This window comes from Oryzias latipes, chromosome 7 (genome assembly GCF_053564925.1).
Source record: "Oryzias latipes strain Hd-rR chromosome 7, Olatipes_Hd-rR_3.1".
NCBI classification, from domain to species: domain Eukaryota; kingdom Metazoa; phylum Chordata; class Actinopteri; order Beloniformes; family Adrianichthyidae; genus Oryzias; species Oryzias latipes.
The window spans coordinates 10417914-10442631 of record NC_136243.1 but is presented as its reverse complement, the minus strand read 5'-3'; the positions used below and the strand labels follow the sequence as shown (position 1 = coordinate 10442631).

At 40.8% G+C, this 24718-nt stretch overlaps 2 protein-coding genes and 1 pseudogene across 2 annotated transcripts; 1 reads left to right on the top strand and 2 right to left on the bottom strand.

The window, feature by feature from the left end:
* Window positions 1-8638: 8638 nt before the first annotated feature.
* On the bottom strand, window positions 8639-10030 carry LOC110015389 (P2Y purinoceptor 1). Its single transcript, XM_020704902.3, has one exon. The coding sequence runs from the start codon at window positions 9977-9979 to the stop codon at window positions 8999-9001; it is 981 nt and encodes a 326-aa protein (XP_020560561.1). The 5' UTR covers window positions 9980-10030; the 3' UTR covers window positions 8639-8998.
* A 2888-nt stretch (window positions 10031-12918) lies between these two features.
* Window positions 12919-18182, top strand: LOC110015296 (UDP-glucuronosyltransferase 1-2-like; annotated as a pseudogene).
* Window positions 18183-20530: 2348 nt separating this feature from the next.
* On the bottom strand, window positions 20531-23603 carry LOC111947623 (P2Y purinoceptor 1-like). The gene is made up of 2 exons (XM_023956249.2): window positions 23576-23603; window positions 20531-21340 (listed from the first exon to the last, which is right to left on the bottom strand). Exons 1-2 carry the CDS (start codon window positions 23601-23603, stop codon window positions 20556-20558), a joined length of 813 nt encoding a protein of 270 aa, XP_023812017.2. The 3' UTR covers window positions 20531-20555.
* Window positions 23604-24718: the final 1115 nt, after the last annotated feature.

Genomic DNA, 24718 nt, shown 5'->3' with positions numbered 1-24718 from the left:
ATTAAAAATCATAAGGTATCAATAAAGCACATGACAAAGATGAATTACTTAAATTACTTAATTTTAATGTAAAAATAATGATTTTAGAAATGAACATGACAAATTTCCCCTGTTCCCCCTATTGCGTAGAGAGTGGCGTACGCCTTCTTTTGTGCGTACGCAAGGTTTATAAATGAATAAAATCGTCCCCCAGCCCCCCCCCCCCCCCCCCCCCCCCCCCCAGCATTGGGGCCAGGCCTCCCTAGCCCAGGGGCCCCATCACCTGAAGCACCGACCCCCCAGACCCCACACCCCCCACTAGGAAGGAGGAGCGAAGAAAGCGCCGCCCCCAGGAGCAAGCCGAACAGCCAGGGGGACCGCCGATTGGCTCAGTGGAGACCCCAACCTGTCAAACCTCCAAGGCCCCATATCGATAGAGGACCAACTTGCTCCCCCAAGCAGCCACCCCATGACAGGGTCGACCCACCCGCCCACCTGCCTCCCCCAGACCCTGCAGCCCCGGTGGGGGACGCTCGGAGCAACCACGGGCGCCAAGAGGCCCCCCCCCCAGTTAATCGAAAAAGCATCCACAAACAGCAAGAACAGTTTTTTCTTTTCACGTATCCATGGTCATGCTGAGTTCTGACCACAAATGCCTGTGAGAACTTGAGTGTACATTTAAACTTTTAGCACCTTCCTGCTGCATGGTTGGTTTGCACTGTTGTCTCACAGTAAGCAGGTTCTGGTTTAAATCCTGCAGGGTTCTTTCTGTATAAAGTTTGCATGTTCCCCCCCATACGAAGGTTTTCTCATGGTGTTCCATCTTCCTCCCACAGTCCAAAAACAAGCTTCAATCATTTTTTCTGCCAATCATTTTTTATCTTAAAGTAGCAGTTGGGTTAACGGCAAGCAACAACCATGCAACATCTTCAAAGTACTTGACAGAAAGACCACATTGAAGAGCACATTTCCTCAGTAACACAGCAACTGTAGACTTTCTGAATGGATGTTTGCAGAGGGACTTTAGGTTGGTTAGCAGGTGATCAGCTCTGTTAAAGATTGCAGGATACATCAGAAATTGGTCAAAGGGCAAAGGATCACTTGCAGCCAGATGTGGATAAAAAATGCAAACATTTATTTGAAAGGGCAGAACATCTTAAAAAGGCAATAAACATAATTAATCATAATAATATTAATGCTAAATTCTGAACGCAAATTCCTTTCCACTTGTTGAAAAAGTTTCTGTTGCTGTTGAAAAAGTTTCCTTTTTCTGAACTGATATGTTTCTGAACTGAACATGCAGTCTCAGTGATTTTCTTTAAAAAATAACTAGCATAAACGTAGACCTGATGTCTTAACTCCATGCCTTCTGCAGGTTGGACTTGTGCCAGCCTGCTCTTTGGAGCTGCTGCTCATTCAGAGTTTAATCTGAATCAGGAAACAACTTCACTCCTTTTTTTTACATTTTCATAGTGTCCACTGCTTAGTTAAAAAGAATTTTAATGCACTATTGCAAGTTGATGAAGCAAACAGTAGTAAAGGGCATAAAAGTTCATCTTATCCTCTCTGGTGCAGCAGTCTGTTAGAGAGCTGAGGTCTACAGGAAGTATTCAGCTGCTAAACTGCTCTGAGCTACTTATAGCTTCCTGATGTGATCTAATAAAACCAAGCTCCCACCTTCTGTTTCCAAATTTGAAGTAAACCAAATGTTGTCGTTCCACACACACACACACACACACACACACACACACACACACACACACACGCACACACACACATACACATACACATACACATACACAGAAAATTGTCTGTACATATACTTCTTTTCAGCTGTTTCTGAAATCCTCAGACCAGCCTGTCTGATAGCATCAATCATTCCACTTTCAAAGTCACATCAATCACCTTTCTTCCCAATTCTGATGCTCGGTTTGAACTGCAGCAGATCATCTTGACCATGTCTACATGCCTAAATGCATTGAGTTGCTGCCGAGGCGTTTTTTAAAAAATGACGCTTTTACGCGTGGCGTTTTTCGCATCGGTGTGCACACTCACATTGGTGCCCTTTGTTTAGTCACAAGGCGTTAAACGTCGGCGAATATCGCGCTCGAAATTCGTCCCGGTGTTTTTACGGGCCTTCAGGCTTTAAAGAACACAATTTCTAAGAGGCGGGGCGTTGCACTCCCCCAACAACAGGTTAGATGACAGAAGCCGATCCATTAAGCTCTGCCGTTCACGGAGCTTCATTACATAGAACTCCAACAGCCACATGGCCTAACGTAGGCCGCTATTATATAATCATGAGCGGGAAAAAACCGGCCGAACCGAACCTAAAACCGCCCAAATTATGCATTTTTGACCGCAAATTTACCCCCAAAACCGCCCAATCTGGCAACGCTGCTGCTAGCTTCTCTTGTAGAAAATCATGCTCCCTCCACAGCTCACTGTGACGTTACTTTCTGTTAGGCAGTTAGCCGCTCAGCCAGTTGAAATTTCAGAATAAAAGCACTTCCATTGCAGCTTTACTTCCGTTGTGAGTTAATGTGTTGTGAGGTGAGTTATTGTGTTGTGAGTTATTGTGTTGTGAGTTAATGTGTTGTGAGTTAATGTGTTGTGTTGTGAGTTATTGTGTTGTGCTGTGAGTTATTGTGTTGTGTTGTGAGTTAATGTGTTGTGTTGTGAGTTAATGTGTTGTGGGGTAAGTTAATGTATTGTGTTGTGAGTTAATGTGTTTTGGGGTAAGTTAATGTGTTGTGTTGTTAGTTACTGTGTTGTGGGGTAAGTTAATGTGTTGTGTTGTGACCCTTCTGGGCCACCGCACCCATCATATCACAATCCTCCGCTCATCAAACAGCTGGTGCATTTCTGAATCTTACCTTTCAAATAAAATCAAAACTTTATTTATAAAGCACTTTTGATATAAAAATATAACAAAGGCGGGTTTACGTAAAAATACAACAAAATATAAAAACAAGCACAAAAATAAAAAAATAGGGCCCCCCACTCCTTTCACACCTCCCACACCCTAACTGATGGGGAAAGAAAATGAGAAATAGGCTGAACACAAAAACAAGATGTTGGACACGCTGATAATTGGAACTTCCCTCTCTGTGAACAGCTGCATAGACAGCCAAATGCAGCATCACAGGCGGGGACCACTCCACCACAGCTAAGTGGTAATGCAGTTTCCCATCCAGGGCCTAGTGGCTGAACAGCAGCCAACCCAGAGGGAGAGGTTCCAGCTGAGGAAGCACCGGAAATAAAAATGAAAATAAAAATGAGAATAAAAAAGTAAACAAATTGATAAAAACAATAAAACATTGAAATAAGGTAAATTAAAATAACGCGTTAAAAATCCAGTTCAAGTTCATAAAACAAGATAAAATGGATAAATAAATAAACAAACAAACAAATAAATAAATAAATAAATACACATACATAAATAACTAAATAAATAAATAAAAGTAGTAAAAAATTTGCTAAAAGCCAGGTTAAAAAGATGGGTCTTCTGCCTTTTCTTAAAAACATTAATGCTCTCTGCGGCTATCAGGTCCTCTGGCAGACTGTTCCATAAACGGGGGCCGTAGTGCTGAAAAGATGCCTCTCATAGGTTTTGGTTTTTACGGCTGGAATGGTTAACAGACCAGAGCCAGAGGATCTCAGGGTCTGCCAGGCTTCATACTTTACTAAAAGATCTGATAAATAAGAAGGCACAAGACCGTTAAGACATTTAAAAACTGTTAAAAGTATCTTAAAATCAATCCTGAAGCATATGGGGAGCCAATGCAGGGATTTTAAAATTGGTGTGATGTGAGCCCGCCTCCTGGTCTTTGTGAGAACTCGAGCAGCAGAATTTTGGAAAAGCTGAAGGTTCCTAATGTTGGTTTTTGGAAGACCAGCAAGCACGGCGTTACAATAATCAATGTTACTCATGATGAAAGCATGCATTAGCATCTCCATATTAGCAAGAGAGAGTAGCGGGCGGACCCTAGCCAGATTTCTAAGATGATAAAAAAACAGTTTTAACCACCTGTTTTATATGGGGGATAAAAGTCAGCTTAGAGTCAAAGATAACAGCCAGGTTTCTGACTGTTTCTGAATGACTTAATGAAAGTTATTTTAACTTCAGAAACTGTTTCTCACTCTTGGCTTCAGGACCGATAACTAAAATTTCAGTTTTCTCCTGGTTGAGCTGCAAAGAAGTATGTGCCATCCATAATTTCACATCTAAAATACAGTGACAAAGTGCTTCTATTGGCTTTGTGTCATCAGGAGACATAGCTATGTGCAGCTGGGTATCATCAGCATAGCTATGAAAACTGATGTTGTGGCTCCTGATGACATTCCCCAGAGGAAGCATGTACTGTAAATGTTAAAAAGCAAGGGGCCAAGGATGGAACCTTGAGGCACACCACAATTAATTTCATGGACCCCCTTATTACACCTCCATCACCATCCCCCAGGAAAAGCCCCAAAACGTAGAGAGCTAAACCTTCATGGCCACTTTCTTGAGGAAGACTTTGGAGTGCCGTCAATACCAAGGCACGCTATGGGGACTTTTTGAGTTTTACAGATATTTCAGTAAATTGCTGAAAGAAAACCAGCAGCTTGTGGCAAATCTGGCTGCAAGCATAACGGAGAACAAGACTTTGGTAAAGGAACTGAACCAAACCAAGTATGATGTTTTTCTAACAAACCCAGTGTTTCCAGCAGTGCTGTTGGCGCATCATCTAAAGCTTCCACTGGTGTTAAATGTACACTGGCTTTCAGATGGGGATGCTCATTATCCTGTTGCACCTTCCCCACTCATACATCCCAGTCTTGTTCTCTCACAACCCTGACAAAATGAGCTTTTTTCAAAGAGTCAAAAATATTTTCTGTAAAGGCATGTTGGTCTATCTTTATTATTATATCTCTAACCCCCCAAATGGCTGCCTCAGAATGATATCCTTGGCCATCCTAAAACAAGGCTCTTTGTCACACACGGTGTACCAATTTGAACCTCTTTGTCATTTTTCACAGAGTACCAATCTTAGGTATTCCCCTAGTCTTTGACCAGCATGATAACTTGGTGCGTATGGAGGCCCATGGCGTGGCCGAAATCATTGACATAACAGCAATGGATGTCCAGTCTCTGACAAACTCTCTAAAGAATCTTCTGGACCCAACAAAACCCTACAAGCAGAACATGATAAAACTGTCCCGGATTTATCGCGACCAAAAAAATTAAACCCATGGACAAGGCTGTTTTCTGGATAGAGTTTGTCGTGAGGCACAAGGGTGCTGGCCACCTTCACACAGAGTCATATAAACTGTCGTGGTATGCCTACCAATGTTTAGATGTGATGGCAGTCTTTGGAGCAGTTGGATTGTTTATCTTTACATTTATCTGGATTTCTTGTAGATGTATGTTTAGATGCCTGACAAGAATGAAGAAGTCCAAGGTAGAATAGATGATTAATAAACATGAAAAAATTTGTAAAAAAGTATTACTCTGAATACTTTGAATGCTCCTAAATATTACATGTGATGGCTAAATAGATCTATAATCAAAATATAAAGGTCAATCAAGAATTTAAAAAAAAGTTATATTGGGCCATTTGTTTATTGTAATTTGTGGATAATCAATTGTATTACAGTACTCCCCCAGTATTTAGGGGTTTAGGGACAGAGGGACCCGTGAATCCGCAAATACAGAGAGCATTTACCCCACCTGCCCCCGCGTCTGTCATTGATTCTTACTTGACAAAAACCCTTCTGAAACATTTCTGCTGCTTTGTAAAAATGTATTAAAGAACATTGGATATTGCTCAACATAAAGATTTTTTTGTTTTTTATTCCGAGCAATAGACTGTACTGTAGCATACTTTATAACGCACATTAGGAGTGTCATTTTCTCTCTCTGTGCCATAAAACCAGGAGGCCATGCTTCCTCCTTCATAAGACCAAGACCTGCAGCGGGATTTGAGAGTCGGGCATGGCGTGTCAGTCCCTCAGTATACTGGTTTCATGCATCATTAATTCATCCGGATGATAATTATTCTTCGTGTAGCATGATAATGCTGCACAGCCGCAGGCAATTCCCCTGACTACCTGGGAGCAGTATAAGATTGGTTTGGCCCAACACTTGGTGTGTGGTGCTCACACCACGCCCATTTCATGGTGGCTAATCCTCTGGGCTTCCTGGTAAGCGTGGTGATGCTGTCTCCCTGTGAATCTGCTTTGGAGTTTTTTAAAAAAAACAAAATGTGTTTTTTAGCTCAAAGGGCTCTGGTATCTGGAGCTCCCCCAAGCGAGCTCAAGGTGTGGATGAGTTTCTTCTCAGTGATCTGTTTGTTTGGTCTGCGCCTCTTCCTGTTTTGGTTTTAAAATTTATTTATTTTATTTTATTTTATGACAGTGTGTTTTTTTTTTTTTTTTTTTTAAATGAAGGAGCAGCAGAAGCACCACTGCTGTTTTTGTTTGGCTTCCCAGATTTTATTGCTCCACCTCTCTACCCCCCGGGACACACTCCTCTCTACTGCAGGGCACGGAGTGTCTGAAGATCCTGAGTTTGCTTGTGGCTGTCAACTCCAGGCCTTGATGCTCCAGCTCCTGCCAGTGGGCTTCAGGCTGCACTCTGAGCTTGGACACTTTTCTTCTTGGCCTCTGAGGCGGCCAACAGAGAGTGGCATCAATCGCTCTCTTCTCAATGCTCATTGGACCTAGGACCTGCTGAGAGGGGCCACGCCCTCCCAAGGACCCGTAACAGCTGTGCTGGTTTTATCCTGTTTTTACCTTTTGGTTTTATGGTGTGTTTGTGTTAGTGTATGAGTGAGGGTGGGCAGTGAAGTTTTTTTTCATGCTCTAAAACAATATTGCCGACCCTTGTTTTTATAACCCCCCCAAACCCCCCCCCCCCCCCCTTTTTATTTTTTTTAGGGGAGAGTGCAGGGGCGGGGCGTGTCGGGCGACAATGGTGGAGGCTCAATTGGGGCATGTGCAGATTTAGTTTAGTTTATTTTTTTTTCACGTGTGTGAATGCCACAGAGTGGGGTGTTTTTCATTTTTATTTGGTTGTCATTCTCCTCCACGTGCGTTGGCCCACTGCTCTGTTGGTAAGCCTCGGCCCTTGAAGGGTTTTTCTTCCCAGTTCTCCCTCCCCATTGTGATTTGTGTCCCTTGTTTTTAATATATTTTAGCTGTAATATTTTTTAACTGGTACCACTTCTTGGCCTTATTTTGAAAAATGATCTGCCCGCCTGTGTTAAAGTGCTTTGGGTACCCTGTACCCGGGGTGGTGTTGTTGCTTTTTGGCTGTTACACCCACTTACCACATTCGCAATTATCCTCCTTATTTCCCCAGTAACACATTTGAAAAATGAATAAACTCCAGACTGGCGTCATAAACATGAATACATATAAAAAGAGCCAAATGAGCCAGTCTCGTAAGCCTTGTGCTATCCTAGGCACTTTAACATTGGGAGTTGGGTCATCTAGATCAGTGTTTTTTAACCAGTGTGCCGCGGCACACTAGTGTGCCGCGGCACACTGGTGATGGCCACACTGGTGATGGCCACACTTGGGAGATGGCCAAGTGTGCCGTGGGAAATTGCCCTCATTAACTGAGCTAAAAACATTTCCCATCTCCAGGATTTTTGCTCTCTGTTCATCCAAACAGGCCCTGATAAAACACTGAGGAGTTAGGAATATAAAAGATCGTAAAATACCTTTTCTTTGCGTTTATTTTATTTTATTAAAGACATTTTGATAAGAATGACGTACCGCGATTCAGCTGCACCTTCGGCTGTATTTTGGAAAAGTCCCGTGTTGGGGGGGTTAATCACATGTCATCGGTCTGACCAATCAGAAGTGCTTAAAGTCTTCACTTCCTTGTCCCGATTTAGCTCGTAAAGTCGCTCAGTTCTAACAGAAATACCAGCTAAAGCTCGTCTTTAGCGGTGTAGCTTTCCACAGAATCCGGTATCAGACCATGGAATAAGTGAACAAAACAATGAAGCTCCGAAAACCGATCTTCGGCCGTTTTATGCACTACATTTCCCATGATGCATTGGGTTGTGAGAGTGACAGCGCAAAAGGAGATCTGTTGTTAAACGTCTTGAAACTAACGAACACACAAACTGTTTTTAAATCTTCTAACTTAACTTTTATTGCATCTTTTAGAAAAAAAACAGCTGCAGTTTCCAGCTTTTTCTGTAACAATTATCTCAAAAATGCATGTGAGATTGTGGAGGGAGGGGCTGTAGATCAATACAGACTATGAGTTTCTCCTTTTTTTTTAATTTTTGGATGCTGGTGTGCCGCGGGATTTTTTTTTAAGGTTAAAGTGTGCCGTGTACGGAAGCTCTGAAAAGGTTGAAAAACACTGATCTAGACCCACTAGACAGTGCACTGAACCTTTTTTCCTCAATGATTTGTGATCTTCACTGGTGTCCATGGATTACATGAAATCTTTCCACCTTAGTCATGGTAGGAATAACACGTCAATGTAATGGTGGGGTCATCTAAGATAGCACCAGGGTTAAATGACTCTTTAAAAAAGATTCGGCTCCCTCCAAAGAGCCATAAATCTACTATCTATACAGTAGATCTAAATCTACTGCTTATTACCATAACACCAAACATTAACTAATAAATCCTTAAATTAGTACAACACATATTTGACACTTGAATCGTATTTATAGTGATCTGCAGCAGAGATGCAACGATTCCCTTCCTCCTCAGTTCAGTAAAGGCTGCAACATTCGGTTCAGTTTTCAACTGAGAATTGTGGCATCCCTAGTATTTCAAAATTACAATCACATTTGTTTTTTTAAACAAATTCAACCAGGGTAAAACATTTTTTGTCATGTTCAAAAAAACAAATTCCTTCTTAAACATATGTCCAGCTTTGCATCACATATATGGGTGAAATGTTTGTTTTTACAGGCATAATTCCAAACGGAGTAAAAACAAAGAAAAGGTTTTACGCAGAGAATGTGGTAGACATTTCAGGAGTTTCTGAGCACAAAGAAAAATTCTAAATGTCTTCACTTTGTGACACAGCAACGCTGTTCCTGCTGCACACAAACATATAATGGAAAATCTTACAAACTTGTTGTGGGAGCTGTCGGATGTGAGTGAGAATATGTTCACTCATCTGAAGATAAACCAGAGGATTGAGAGCACTGTTCAGACACACAAGCCCCCGACTGATCTGATGACCTGTAAAAACATGTTTATCCCACCAAACACAGATATTCTGTTTGCTCTGAATTCTAGAAAAGAGACTTAGGTTCCTAAAGACGTGATAAGGAATATAACAGACAGAGAAAAGAAGAATCAAGATGAAAAGAAATTTCACACACTTTTGTCTCAGTGTCTTCTCTATAGTGTTCCTGCGACAAAGAACAAAAGTCACATGTCCGTAGCAGCCCAGAGTGACGAGTAATGGGATACAAAATCCAGTGGTTGTCCACACAAGGCTGTATGTTAGGTAATCCTCAGTCTTTTCACGGCTTGTAGAGTGGAAGCACTTTTCTGTGCCATTGACTGATTTTGGAAAAAAGATGTCTGGCATACTTTGAACACTCACCAAAAGCCAAACAAGGACTGAGATCAGCACAGAATGAGTCACAGTTAGTCTTCCCATCATTCTCAGAGGATGGACGATGGCCAGGTACCTGTACACACTAATACAGGTGAGGAACCCGATGCTGCAGTACAAGTTCACATTGAAGCAGAATCTTGTCATCTTGCAGAAAATGTCCCCAAAAATCCATTTCCTTCCGCTGAAGTAGTACACCATCAAAAAAGGAATGGTGAACAGGTACAAGACGTTGGCAAGTCCGAGGTTGAGGACAAAAACATTTATGTTTCCCAGTTTCTGCCATTTCTGCAGCAACAACTTCAGCCCCCATGCATTACCCACAAAACCAATGATGAATGTGATGGTGTAAAGAGCAGGAAGCAGCTTGTTTTCAATGTCTCCATAGTTGGAAGAACAATTGGTTAGGTTCATCTTCTCTGCTGGAAAAGAGCCAGTCGAACTGCTGTCCTCTGCGTCTGAGTTAAAGTGAAAGAAATGAAAGCAGAACCCAACATGAAAAACTTCCTGTTAAAGCCACACCCAGAGAGAAAACTATAATACAAGAGCTGTTTGGTGTTAGGGTGTTTGTTATTCATATTTTACATTCTAAGATTCCTTATTTATTTTCTCTGTTTACAGTAAGAGAATTTTTTTCCCCCTTTTTCTGTTACTGTGATACAAAATTCATTTTGCATTACTGGTCATTCACAGATAAATTTTTAACACAAATTATAATCTTGTCAATTTACAACTTTCAAAACAAAAAGCCTTCCAAGAAAGCTCAATGTTCCGTCTTCTTTGTATACCTCTGAGCATCAACCACGATTCGTCAATATGCAGGTCTCTAAGTCGCTCTGTTGCTATCAATCCCCCATCCCCATTTTGACTTATGGATGCCGGGATCGCCAAATTGACCAAATCACCTCTGGCCATTGCTGAGTGCCTGCGCTGCTACCATACGGTTTCTAGCAATCGACCGGTGGCATTTGGGACGGCAGCACCGGGCTGGCTGGAGGGTGGCAGTCTGAAACCACTGATCATCAGAGGATTTTGGGGGACTTGGAGACCCTCCCATCAGTCAATTATCGCACTGCTGCCTTCCTGCCACCCACCTGCTGTACTGCCACCCCGCTGCCTCCAAACGTGCCTGGGCAGCCACTGACCGATGTCAAGAAATTGTCCAGTCACCATTTAATTTGAACTTTTTCTTAAAACTACAGGCACCGCGGGTCGGCAAAAAATACTGCCGCCTGATAACAAATGCCACAGCGTGGCCACTTTTTCTGCTGAATTTGCAGAAAAATCAATATTTACGTGGCAATGCTGTGGCATTTTGGCTTATGTGACCGTATTCTAAGAAAATGTTTAAGATGGATCTCAAGGACTTGGAAACTGTATGTTCTGCATTTATAACACTTTGCGTGTAATTACACCAGTGACTAAGGCTTTGTCCAGCTGCTGAAGGTTAGGGCAGGAACACTACTCATAACAATTAAACGAAAATCTCAATGGAGGTTGAATCCACAGCATTTAGTGATCACTTTACAGATTCTTTAAATATTGAGGCTGATGTATTGGGGTTAGACACACTTAAATTTATGTTTTCCACAAAAAGGCTTGGTGTAAAACTGAAGGCAGATCATCTGGTGATCAGCTGTAAAGGCCCCTGAAGGGCTTTGCTTGAATCCTGTTTTCTCATTATGTGTCTCATTATGTATTGTCTGCACCTCACAAAATACCAAAATGTTTCTACTTCTGGGTCATATTCTAAAAATTATGTTTCCAAACAGGCGTTCAAGGACACACAGGAACAACTAAAAAGGCTGAATTTGTTATTTAGATTAAAATGTAAAATAATTCTTTCTCTAGTTTTTTACATACTGTACTTTTCTATAAGCCTCAGATGTTCTAAGTTGTTTTCAAGTACAATAGCACCACATAGAGGCCATAGCAATTACACTTTCTTGCAAGTTCTTGCATTATTTCCCTTAAACTGTCACTTTATTATTTTGTCTGCATGAGAAACCACATAGAGGGCAGCTTTATCAACTGAGACATATGGGTGGGGGGCATTTTTAAAATTTTAACCAAATGAGTAGCCATTATGAAAATGGCTACTGAAAGTGGCCGTCGTTGGGAAGATTTATAGATTCTTCACAGGTCCCCGTCCTCTGCTCCACCGACGGGTCAGCTGCTGAACAGCGGTGTATCCTCTCCCCCCTCCCTTGCGGCCGATCAAATGGCTGCGCAGGCGCTCCTGGGACTTAGAGGCCTTGTGGCACAATTTGTATATGCATGTGAGTGGGGTGTTTTTGTTTTGTTTTGGATTTGTTGAGTGACCAGCTCTGTCTTTTTAAAGTTGGAATCAGGTCTCCACTTGGTTGAGTCCCCATTTGTATTAGTGTCCGCTCATGTTGCCACACTTTGCTTCTCTTTCCGCTGTGTTCACACCCATGTCTGAAACAAGCTCATCCTTCTTATTTCATGTGGAAACATGTGCATGTTATGCATGCTGCATTCATGTGACCACCTCATTACATAAAGAAAAAAAAAAGATTGTCTCAGAGTCACAGACAGTGTAGTGAGCAGCCGAAGGAGGGGAGGAGTCCAGAGTTTTAGTGTTTTTTAAAAATGTTCTTGAGTAAGAAAATTTCAGTAAAAGCATTGAGTTTCTTTGTAGAATGCTTGTTAATCTGTATTTATGTATTTTTGTGTTGCATAACTAACAAAGGCTAGATCTTGTTCTGAGCTGTATTTATATATAAAAAAACTAAATTTAATAAAGATGCTACATCCCTTTTCATGGAGGAAGGAGAAAATAAGTAACATAAAGAGAATTAGTAACCACACTTTGATAAAAATCTCTGTAAAAGGGCTTAAAACTCAACTGAGGAGATCAAAAAATCCCTAAGCAAGGAGCACAACAATAAGCTCCAACAACTACAATGAGGCTGTGCTGTACACCAGATGTTTCCAAAAATGGCTAAATCCAGTGAAGCTACTGGGAAAACATCTGGAGGGCCTGGTTAATTGTACACGTTTATCCATTTTTGTTCACCAAAATTGGCCCCCAGTCTAATGTTGAGTTCCTAATTTGGGCCTCCGCCACAAAAACTTTGAGAACCCCTGTTCTTGATTAAACAAAATCAAGCAAAGCAAAATACATTCAATTAGGATACATGCATAAATCTCTGTTAGGATTAGACCTAGAGAGGCGTGATTGGTTGGAATGACCTCCCTGACCAGAACCCGAGCTGTGTTTTGTTGTTGGACATCTGTGCTCGTCATAGTTTGCCCATAACGAACACCATGTTCGAGCTCAAAGGGTCCATCAATACACGTGGCATCAGGACACCACAGGCAGGAGGTCAATGACCGACTTTGAAGTTGTTTCAGGCGACCATCGGCCTTGTGTCTTGGACACTCGGGTAAAGAGAGGGGCAGAGCTGTCCACCCATGACTACATGGTGGTGAGTTGGATTCGCTGGCAGGGAAGGAAGCCGGAAAGACCTGGGAGACCCAAACGCACTGTGAGGGTCTGCTGGGAACGTCTGGTGGAGCCATCCGTCAGAGAAGTCGTTAACTCCCACATCCGGAAGAACTTCAAACAGGTACCGAGGGAGGCTGGTGACATCGAGTCCAAGTGGACCATGTTTTCCACCTCCATTGTCTCTGCTGCTGTTCAGAGCTGTGGACGCAAGGTCTCTGGTGCCAGGGGTGGTGGATCCCCTTTTTAAGAAGGGGGACCGGAAGGTGTGTTTCAACTACTGGGGAATCACACTCCTCAGCCTCCCTGGAAAAGCCTATGCCAGAAGAGTCCGACCGATAGTCGAACCTCAGATCCGGGAACAACAGTGGACTAGCTTTACACCCTCTTTGGGATGCTGGAGGGTTTGTGGGAGTTCGTTTATCCAGTCCATATGTGTTTCGTTGATTGGGAAATAGCATTCGACCTATTGAGGATGCTCTGGGAGCATGGGGTTCCGGGGAGCCTTACTGAGGGCTAATGACCGACCCTTATTATTATTTATTTATTTGTTACATTTTACATATTCTTTCTTTGGTGAGCGGTCTCCGAATTAGTAAAAACACAGCTGGAAGTAGAGCCTTTAGCCCCTAGGCCCTTGTTTTATGGAATAGGCTCCCAGCTCATGTAAGAGAGGGCCGACATAGTTTCCACGTTCAAAGTAAGGCTCAAAACATTCCTTTTTGGACAGGCTTATTATCAGACTAGATAGTAACCAGAGAATATTTACCTTACTGTTAACATGTTTGAATTAAACTTAACAACAATTTCATTTAGTTGTTGGTAGGCTGCTAGAAGTTTGAAGCAGGGGAAGCTATGGTGCACTGGGGTTCTGTCCTCTTTTCTCTTCTAGTTCCACTCTCCCTCTCTTCTCTATTCTTGATCATTATTCATCATTTAGTTATCTGTGCCTCTGTTTGGTGCAGTGCGATTCATGTACTGTCCCCCTTTTCCACTCCCCTCCTGGGGTGACGTCAGACAACAGGACAGCATTCATAATCCATTAAGACGAGCACCTGCTGTGAGGAGGCCGCCTCCTCTCAGGCAGAGCAGGATGTGAGGAGTGATTTTAGGAGATGTGGATTGCAGCAGAGGAGGGAGCGCTCAGCACAGCTTGTTTTGAACACTGGTGAAGATGAACTTCTGCTTTTGCACCACTAGAGGGCAGTTTAAATCCATGCTAATGTTTACTGAAATAATGCAAAAATGTTTTCTGAGGATAATCAATAAGCAATCGATTTTTTTCACTCGACAAAAATGTAAATACTGGCAACTATGTGTTATAAACATGTGTGTGTGTGTATGTGTGTATATATTTTTTAAAGTAAAAGCACAATAGCAGTCGCATTATATACATTAACTTCCCAATCCCTATCAAGGAACAAAGTAAATTTCCTTTTGACTGTAATTGACAATCATTAATGAATCTAATGTGATGTGTGTGTGTGTGTACCGTATGCATTTATGAAAGAAGAAAGTCTATATTTATGAGTAATTACATTGTCAAGAAGAAAGCATCTTCTTCCATCAGCTCTGTGTATTTTTCTTCAGGTTCTAAACAGTCTAATCAGGCTTCTGCTTTACAGTGGATGCTCCTCCTGACTCATTACTGTCTACTTGGAACATGAAAACACTTGAATGTGTTTGAGGTCACTACAGAAACTGAAAGTCACAGGCGGTTTCCTATCCAGGGACTAACCAGGTCCGGCTGTGTCTCCATGATGAGACAAGATCAGGTGTGCCTGAAACAACTGCTTCAGTATTGATTTGGGTTTACTTCTGATAAATGTAATGCATTTTAACTAAACAAAGAACAAAAGGTTAAATAAAAAACCTCCTCCGCATCACTGTAGTAGATATTTAATGCATGTAATGCATTTAAAATGGGATGTGTGTGAATGTGTGGCCCTGAAATTGACTGCCGACCTGCTCGGGGTATGCCCCACATTTACTAGCTGGGATAGGCTCCAGTAACCCCATGACCCTGGAAGAGTTTAAACGGGTTTGGAAGATGGATTAGTCAGAGATGTTTTGGATGTGAGTGGCATAATCATAAATAAAAGACCGCAGGGAACGTTTTTAAAAATAGTTTAAAAGATGACAGGAGTGGAACTATGAGTTCACAGATGTCAGAAATGAGCCTTCATCTCAGGGTGGATGAAACTTCTCTTCAAAATAAGACGTGAAGCTCAGCCATACCAAGAGTAAACCCTGGAGGAGGTTTGAACAATTGGTGAGAATTCTACCTGGACGCCCTCTGAATGAGGTGTTCAAAGCATGACCAGCCAAGAGAATCCCCCCTCCCCCCAAGCAAACTGGGGAAGATGAGGACATGTCAGCACAATCCTGGAAGATGGGAAGGCCTGTGAATCATCACCTTTAACCCTATTATGTTTACTTTAGCTCAGCATCTACTTGAAACCAAAAACATTTGTGATTTTTATTTTTTCATAGTTGGAAATACATTCAGACGTCAAGGGGGTTAACTTCAAATGAGCTGTTAAACTAAACTTTAGTTGATAGAACTTTAACTGATCCCACAACGAGGAAATTGGTTTGTTACATTGACTCAAAAACTAGACAAATATTGAAAAAATAGTTTTCAGAAAGCAGGTTATGCTAGCTCCCACGGTAAGTTTGAGGCTAAGGAAGTTGATAAAATCAGTTTTCGGTTCCAAAAACAGAGGTATGTTTCAGGGTGTGTCAAGTTGCCGTAGCAACACACTGTTACTTAATCACTATGTGCACAGAACCAACATGTTCATGTTTTTGCAAAAAACATTTGTGTGCAAATTTATGTGTTTCTGCAGGGTGCAAACCCTGTAATCCTATGTGCAAAAAAATGCAAACATTTATTTGAAAGCGCAGAGCATTTTAAAAAAGACAATAAACATAAATAATCATAACAATATTAATGCTAAATTTTGAAAACAAATTGCTTTCCACTTGTTGAAAAAGTTGCTTTTGCTAAAAGTTTTATTTTTCTCAACTGATATGTTTCTGAACTGAACATGCAGTCAGAGCGATTTTGTTTAAAAAATTACCGTAACTCAACTTCTTAACTCTCTGCCTGCAGCAAGTTGGACTTGTACCAGCCTGCTCTTTGGAGCTGCTGCTCAATCAGAGATTAACCTGAATCAGGAAACATGACCACTTCATTCCTGTTTTTACATTTGCATAGTGTCCACAGCTTTGTTAAAAAAAAAAATTAAAGTACAATTGCAAGTTGATGAAGCAAACAGTAGTAAAGAGGATTTTATGTTTGGGTTAGGAGGATTACAAGAGGAGAGGCTTTTCACTGTTTTGCCCTCTGTTTCCCTTTAATGAGCCACCCAGTTGCAAGAATGTGGACTGAATCCTGCATCACTCAGACTGATGAATCCACTTGAATGAGCAGTAAAATGTTTCAAAGAAAAAGTAAATTGTTGTGACTCAACTTCAATACTTCACCTGGATAATTGAGAACCTTCAAAGTGTAATAATTGTGTATTATATCTCATTTGCAAAAATGTCTTCATTTACAGCCTTGATGTTCTTCCTATTATTTACAACATTCCTGAATTCCGGATGAGAGAGTGGGAAAGTGCTTGTGTACCCAATGGATGAAAGCCATTGGACAAACATGATCAAAATACTGGAAGTGTTGCACTCAAAGGGCCATCAAATCACAATCCTCCGCTCATCAAACAGCTGGTAAATTTCTGAATCTTCCCCTTATTACACCTCCATCACCATCCCTCAGGAAAAGCCCCAAAACGTAGAGAGCCAAACCTTCATGGCCACTTTCTTGAGGAATACTTTAGAGGGCCGTCAATACCAAGGCACGCTATGGGGACTTTTTGAGTTTTACAGATATTTCAGTAAATTGCTGAAAGAAAACCAGCAGCTTGTGGCAAATCTGGCTGCTAGCATAATGGAGAACAAGACTTTGGTAAAGGAACTGAACCAAACCAAGTATGATGTTTTTCTAACGGACCCCGTGTTTCCAGCTGGAGTGCTGTTGGCGCATCATCTAAAGCTTCCACTGGTGTTAAATGTACGCTGTAACACAATGCTGGTCAAATGGCTGCCTCAGAATGATATCCTTGGCCATCCCAAAACCAGGCTCTTTGTCACGCCTTTACAGGGCCATTTTTCACAGAGTACCAATCTTAGGTATTCCCCTAATCTTTGACCAGCATGATAACTTGGTGCGTATGGAGGCCCATGGTGTGGCCGAAATCATTGACATAACAGCAATGGATGTCCAGTCTGTGACAAACTCTCTAAAGAATCTTCTGGACCCAACAGAACCCTACAAGCAGAACATGATAAAACTGTCCCAGATTTATCGCGATCAACCAATTAAACCCATGGACAAGGCTGTTTTCTGGATAGAATTTGTCATGAGGCACAAGGGTGCTGGCCACCTTCACACAGAGTCATATAAACTGTCGTGGTATGCCTACCAATGTTTAGATGTGATGGCAGTCTTTGGAGCAGTTGGATTGTTTATCTTTACATTTATCTGGATTTCTTGTAGATGTATGTTTAGATGCCTGACAAGAATGAAGAAGTCCAAGGTAGAATAAATGATTAATAAACACTAAAAAATGTGTAAAAAAGTATAACTCTGAATACTTTGAATGCTCCTAAATATGACATGTGATGGCTAAATAGATCTATAATCAAAATATAAAGGTCAATCAAGAAAAAAAACAGTTAGATTGGGCCATTTGTTTATTGTTATTAGTAGATAATCAATTGTATTACAGTACTCCCCTAGTATTTAGGGGTTTAGGGACTAGAGGGACCTGCGAATCTGCAGTATCTGAAAATACAGAGAACTTCTACCCCACCTGTCCCCGTGGCTGAAGAATGTCTGTCACTGATTCTTTCTCGAAAAAAACATTTTGAATCATTTCTGTTTCTTTGTAAAAATGTATTAAAGAACATTGGATATTGCTCAACATAAAGAGTTTTTAGTTTTTATTCGGAGCAATAGACTGTACTCAAGCATATTTTATAACGCACATTAGGAGTGTCATTTTTATCTCTGTGCCTTAAAACCAGGAGGCCATGCTGCCTCCTTCATCAGTTAAGACCAAGAGGTCCTGCAGCGAGATTTGAGAGTCGGACATGGCGTGTTAGTACCTCAGCAGAGTGTTTTGAGCGTCGCTTCTTCCAGAAGAGGCTGATGTCATGCATCATTCATTCATCCGGATGATAATTATTCTTCGACTACCTGGGAACAGTATAAAATTGGTTTTGCCCAACACTTGGTGTGTGGTGCTCACACCACGCCCATTTCATGGTGGCTAATCCTCTGGGATTCCTGGTAAGTGTGGTGATGCTGTCTCCCTGTGAATCTGCTTTGGAGTTTTTAAAAAAAAAACAAAATGTGTTTTTAGCTCAAAGGGCTCTGGCATCTGGAGCTCCCCCAAGCAAGCTCAAGGTGTGGATGAGTTTCTCCTCATTGATTAGTCTGGCGGATGGTCTGTGCCTTTTCCTGTTTTTAATATTTATTGTTTTTAATATTTGTTAATTTTATTATTTTAACAGATTTGTTTACATGTAGGAGCAGCAGAGGCACCACTGCTGTTTTTGTTTGGCTTCCCAGAGTTTATTGCACAGCAGTTACAGCCTGCTTCTGGCTGCCAGCTCCACCTCTCTACCCCCCGGGACACACTCCTCTCTACTGCAGGGCACGGAGTGTCTGAAGATCCTGAGTTTGCTTGTGGCTGTCAACTCCAGGCCTTGATGCTCCAGCTCCTGCCAGTGGGCTTCAGGCTGCACTCTGAGCTCGGACACTCTTCTTCTTGGCCTCTGCTGCAACCAACAAAGAGCGGCTTCAATCGCTCTCTTCTCAATGCTCATTGGACCTAGGACCTGCTGAGAGGTGCCACGCCCTCCCAAGGACCCGTAACAGCTGTGCTGGTTTTATCCTGTTTTTACCTTTTGGTTTTATGGTGTGTGTGTGTTAGTATATGAGTGAGGGTGGGCAGTGAAGTTTTGATGCTCCAAAACAATATGTTTTGTGTTTTTGGTTTACCCCCCCTTTTTTTTTTTTTTAGGGGAGAGTGCAGGGGCGGGGCGACAACGGTGGAAGCTCAATTGGGGCATGTGCGGATTTAGTTTTTGGTTTCGTTTGTTTTTTTTTTTCACGTGTGTGTGCTTGCCACAGAGTGGGGTGTTCTTTTTGTCTTTAATTTTGTTGCCACTCTCCTCCACGTGGGTCGGCCCAGCGCTCTGTTGGTAAGCCTCGGCCGTTGAAGGGTTTTCCTTCCCAATTCTCCCTCCCCCGTTGTGATATGTGTCCCAGGTTTTTAATATATTTTAGCTGAAATAAAATTATTTTCTGGTACCACGTCTTGGCCTCATTTTTTTTTTTTTATGATCTGCGCGCCTGTGTTAAAGCGCTTTGGGTTACACCCACTTACCACAATCGCAATTATCTTACTTATCTCCCACATAACTCGTTAGTAAAATGAATATACTCCAGACTGGCTCCCTAAACATGAATACACATAAAAAGAGCTAAATTAGTTAGTTTTTAAATGATTCTTTGAAAAAGATTTTGCTCCCTCCAAAGAGCCATAAATCCCGTCTCTCCTGCTTATTACCATAACACCAACTGCAGCTGCTGTATTGCATAGGTCTAGATGAACTCAACTATGCTGACTCAAAGGACTAGCATCTGTAACATAGACCTTTCTAGAAATCTCTTTGACTTATGATGTTTGGAATACAGAACTTTTCTGCTGTTACAGTGTGAGGTCGTTGCGGTATAAGTAGCCGTTGTGATTACAACCCATTGCATCACATATCAAAGAGAAAAGAATTTCAACTTAAAAATAAAACAAGATTACAAAATAGATAAAAATTGTGGTGTTTTAGCATTTTTTAAGGTTAATTCTATAAAGAACTACAGAGTTTTCTTTAGGTTATGGTTTTGTTTAAGTTCGATAGAAGATTTGTGTACTACAAAACAACAATAACAAACAAAACATTCAAAAAAATAAAAAAATTTTATTAGCTAAAAAGCAAGTAACAATAAAGAAAACATTTCAGTTGACTCATGTAATAAAAAATTAAATGATAAATCCTTAAATTTAGTACAACACATATGTGACACCTGCATCATACAGACCAAAAGTTTGGACACACCTTAACTTTTGGTCTGTACTGTAATTATACTGATCTGCAGCAGAGATGCAATGATTCCCCTCCTCAATTCAGTAAATGCTGCAACATAGCATTTCACAAATGTACAATAAGATTTTTTTTATTTTCAGAAACAAATTCAACCAAACATTTTTGTCATGTTCACAAAAACAGATTCCTTCTAAACATATGTCTAGCTTTGCATCATATATATATATATATATACATATATATATATATATATATATATATATATATATATATATATATATATATATATATATATATATATATATATTTTTTTTTTTTTTTCAGGAGTTTCTGAACCCGAAAGAAATTCTAAATGTCTTCACTTTGTGACACAGCTACTCTGTTCCAGCTGCACACAAACATACAATGGAAAATCTTACGAACTTGTTGTGGCAGCTGCCGGATGTCAGTGAGAATATTTTCACTCATCTGAAGATAAACCAGAGGATTGAGAGCACTGTTCAGACACACAAGCCCCCGACTGATCTGATGACCTGTAAAAACATGTTTATCCCACCAAACACAGATATTCTGTTTGCTCTGAATTCTAGAAAAGAGACTTAGGTTCCTAAACACGTGATAAGGAATATAACAGACAGAGAAAAGAAGAATCAAGATGAAAAGAAATTTCACACACTTTTGTCTCAGTGTCTTCTTTATAGTGTTCCTGCGACAAAGAAAAAAAAAAGTCACATGTCCGTAGCAGCCCAGAGTGATGAGTAATGGGATACAAAATCCAGTGGTTGTCCACACAAGGCTGTATGTTAGGTAATCCTCAGTCTTTTCAAGGCTTGTAGAGTGAAAGCACTTTTCTGTGCCATTGACTGATTTTGGAAAAAAGATGTCTGGCATACTTTGAACACTCACCAAAAGCCAAACAAGGACTGAGATCAGCACAGAACGAGTCACAGTTAGTCTTCCCATCATTCTCAGAGGATGGACGATGGCCAGGTACCTGTACACACTAATACAGGTGAGGAACCCGATGCTGCAGTACAAGTTCACGTTGAAGCAGAATCTTGTCATCTTGCAGAAAGCGTCCCCAAAAACCCATTTCCTTCCGCTGAAGTAGTACAAAAAAAAAGGGCCCGAATCTGGCAACCCATTACATAGCAGGTCCGTACGAACGTGCGCTCTAAATGTTGTTCAAAAGAATATTCCCTGCACTTCAATGACCCCACCACCTCAACACACCTGTACCAATCTGGCAACCCAAATAATGAAGTTACACCACTCTTAGCAACGATTGGTCATTATCATTGCGTCTGAGCCTGGCACAGTGTGCACGAACGCATTTGTCACATCAAAACAACAACAAGAGAGCATCATCATGTCAGAGATTGTATCCATCGGGCGCTGAAAAAAGAAAGAAGAAGAAAAAGATGAAGAAATTAAACATGAATCCCAAGGTAGGCTTGAAGGATGTTGGGGCCGTATTTTTACATCATCCAGCCTTTTTTGCAGCTGCGCGATTTACTTAAAAATACTGATCGATTCGAGGTCAAGTTTGCACATAAACGACCCCGTTTGGCATCATTTCCGATGGAAAAGTCGAAATAAATTCTGATACCCAAGTTTCTAAAAAAGACGAGGTCTGATATGAGCTTCCACAACCGCGGAAAGCAAAGAAAAGTAAATAATGGGCGGATAACTGTTTTAACTCACGTTATCGTATTGTTTAATTGTTTTGCTAACACATATTAGTGCGTTCTGCATTTTCCGGTTTATGTCAATCTAAAAACTGCTGTTACTCTGTTATAACAGGACAGGTAGTCTGACTTTTTCAACAATGAGTGTGCCTTAAAATCTTGCAATGACATAAAATATGAATATACTGATATATATTTATAAATGGGTACATTTATTTATTAATTGTTTTTGGCAGTTTTGGTTCTACATAATGATGATATTTTGCACAGTTCTTCCTCAGCCAACAGTTTCTAACATTCCTAAGAGATGAGGAGTAACTATACAATACACCTGCAATGAAAACAATACAGTGAAAGGTCAACTGCTGCATAGTTAATGGCTGTATAGTAATTTTTAATTATAAAGAAATAGTAAGTTAAGTCTATTGGCATTAAATAGGCTCTTAAGCTTCTATTGATAATAATGTAATGAATTTTATTTGGCCATGCAGGAGCACTCAAAAAGTATCTGGGCATTGGAGGTGGTGCGGCATCCACATCCCAAGATGTTCCTGACATCCCTGAAGATGTAATCTCAGGTAATGCCTAATAATAATAACTTGTAAAGTAATTTAAAAAAAGTGACTGCATAACCCCTTTTTTTTCATTAACAGCAGCTGAAGAGACCCCTGGAGAAGATGATGGCAGCTGTGTTGTCTGTAAGTATTCTGCTATAGTAATTCTATTAGCTTTATCATTGATTATCGTATAATAATAATTATTGTTTTTTAAGCAGCAGAAGAAACTGCTGTACCCACATCTTGTGTTGAAGGGGAAAACGTTGATGCTGCTGCTGCTGGTAAGTTCAAATGTAGCCAATATGGAACCTAAATTAAGCTTATTGTTTCATTATTACTTAAAAGAAAGCCCTACATGTGCGCGCACACAAACACACACACAAAAGTGAAGGCACTTCTTTCCAACTTTCTGCTTCCAGCATCACAACAACTGTTATATAGATTTGATTGGACTGTTTGACCTTTCACTGTTTGCTTTTGTTAAAGTTTTTTATCTTATGTTCCAGAGGCTCCAAGAGAAGAGGAGCCTATTGGATCAAAAATTCCAGCAACCTCCAACCCAATTGATCCAGCTGAATGGCCAACCATACTGTCTGATCAAGTAAGACTGGATTTGGTGCAAAGAGGCCCTCTTCAAACTGATAAAGACTTCGACTATCCAAAATCACCCTCGAACCGAAGTTTTAGTCATTTTCATACACATCGGCAGCTTTCGAATGGTGAAAAAATAAAACGCTCATGGCTAGTGTATTCTGTAAAAAATGATGCAGTTTACTGCTTTTCCTGTAAACTGTTCTCAAGAAAATCTTCACGACTTATCAAAGATGGACAAAATGATTGGATAAATATTGGAAAAAATTTGAAATCCCATGAGACAAATGAAGACCACATCCACAATCTAATGGCATGGAAATTAGAGATAAGAATAAAAACAGAAAAAACTATTGATAAAACAGAAATGGAATTACTTCAAGCTTGAGCAAAACAGATGAAGACAAGTACTGGTTCGATTAGTTGCCATCATCCAGTCTCTAGCTGAACGGAACCTTGGCTTGAGGGGTGCAGTCGACAAACTGAATACCCCAAGTAATGGAAATTTCCTAAAAGAAGTTGAGCTACTTGCCAGATTTGACCCAGTTCTCCAGGACCATGTAAGACGCATTACAGATGGAAATGATCATACCACTTACCTGGGAAAAAACATTAAAAATTAACTAATTGATGTCATCAGCAAAAAAATCTGTAGTGCAATTGTTACTGAAATTAGGGAGTCAAAATATTTTTCCATCATCCTGGATTGCACTCCTGATGTAAGTCACCAAGAACAGATGTCAGTAATTGTAAGGATTGTCAGCTTAAAAAGTCATCCTGAAATAAAAGAACACTTTTTAGGTTTTTTGCCAGTACTCAACACCACAGGTCTTGGGCTATCTAATGACATTTTGGAGAGACTTAAAGAACTTAATATTAATTTTGATGAGTTCACAAGCCAGTCATATGATAACGGGTCAAATATGAAGGGTAAAAACAAAGGGGTCCAAGCAAGACTGTTACAAAAAAATCCTAGGGCACTTTATGTTCCATGTGGAACCCACACCCTAAATCTAATGGTTGCAGATGCTGCTAAAACGTCAGTGAAAACCATCAGTTTCTTTGGGATGGTGCAAAAACTGTACACCCTCTTTTCCTCTGCCACCCAAAGATGGTCTATTCTTAAGGAACATGCCAAAATAACTCTTAAGTCCTGGTCAGAAACAAGGTGGGAGAGCAGACTTAATAGTATTGAGCCTTTGTATCAACACCTGGAAAAATTGCGAGAAGCTTTGATCGATGTCAGAGAAAAGACAAATGATGCAACAACCAGAGTTGAGGCACAGTCCCTTGCTGATGAGTTAGGCTTGTACAAATTTCAGATTTGTACTGTAGTTTGGTACATGGTCTTATCCAACATAAACAAAACGAGTAAGCTTTTGCAATCTCCAACAATGCAGATTGATGTAGCTGTGACCCTAATAGATAAAACCAAAACAATGCTATTAGAGTACAGAAAAACAGGATTTGCTGAGGCCCAGTTGATGGCAAAAGAGCGATGTGGGAAGATGAATGTGGAGGCAGTTCTAAAAGAAAAACGCTTGCGCAACACCAAGAGACAGTTTAATTATGAAGCTCCTGACGAATCCATCACTAATGCTCTGTACAGGCTTGAGGTGTCATTCTTTAACATTGTTGTTGATACTGCTATTCAATCTGTTCAAGACCGTTTTGA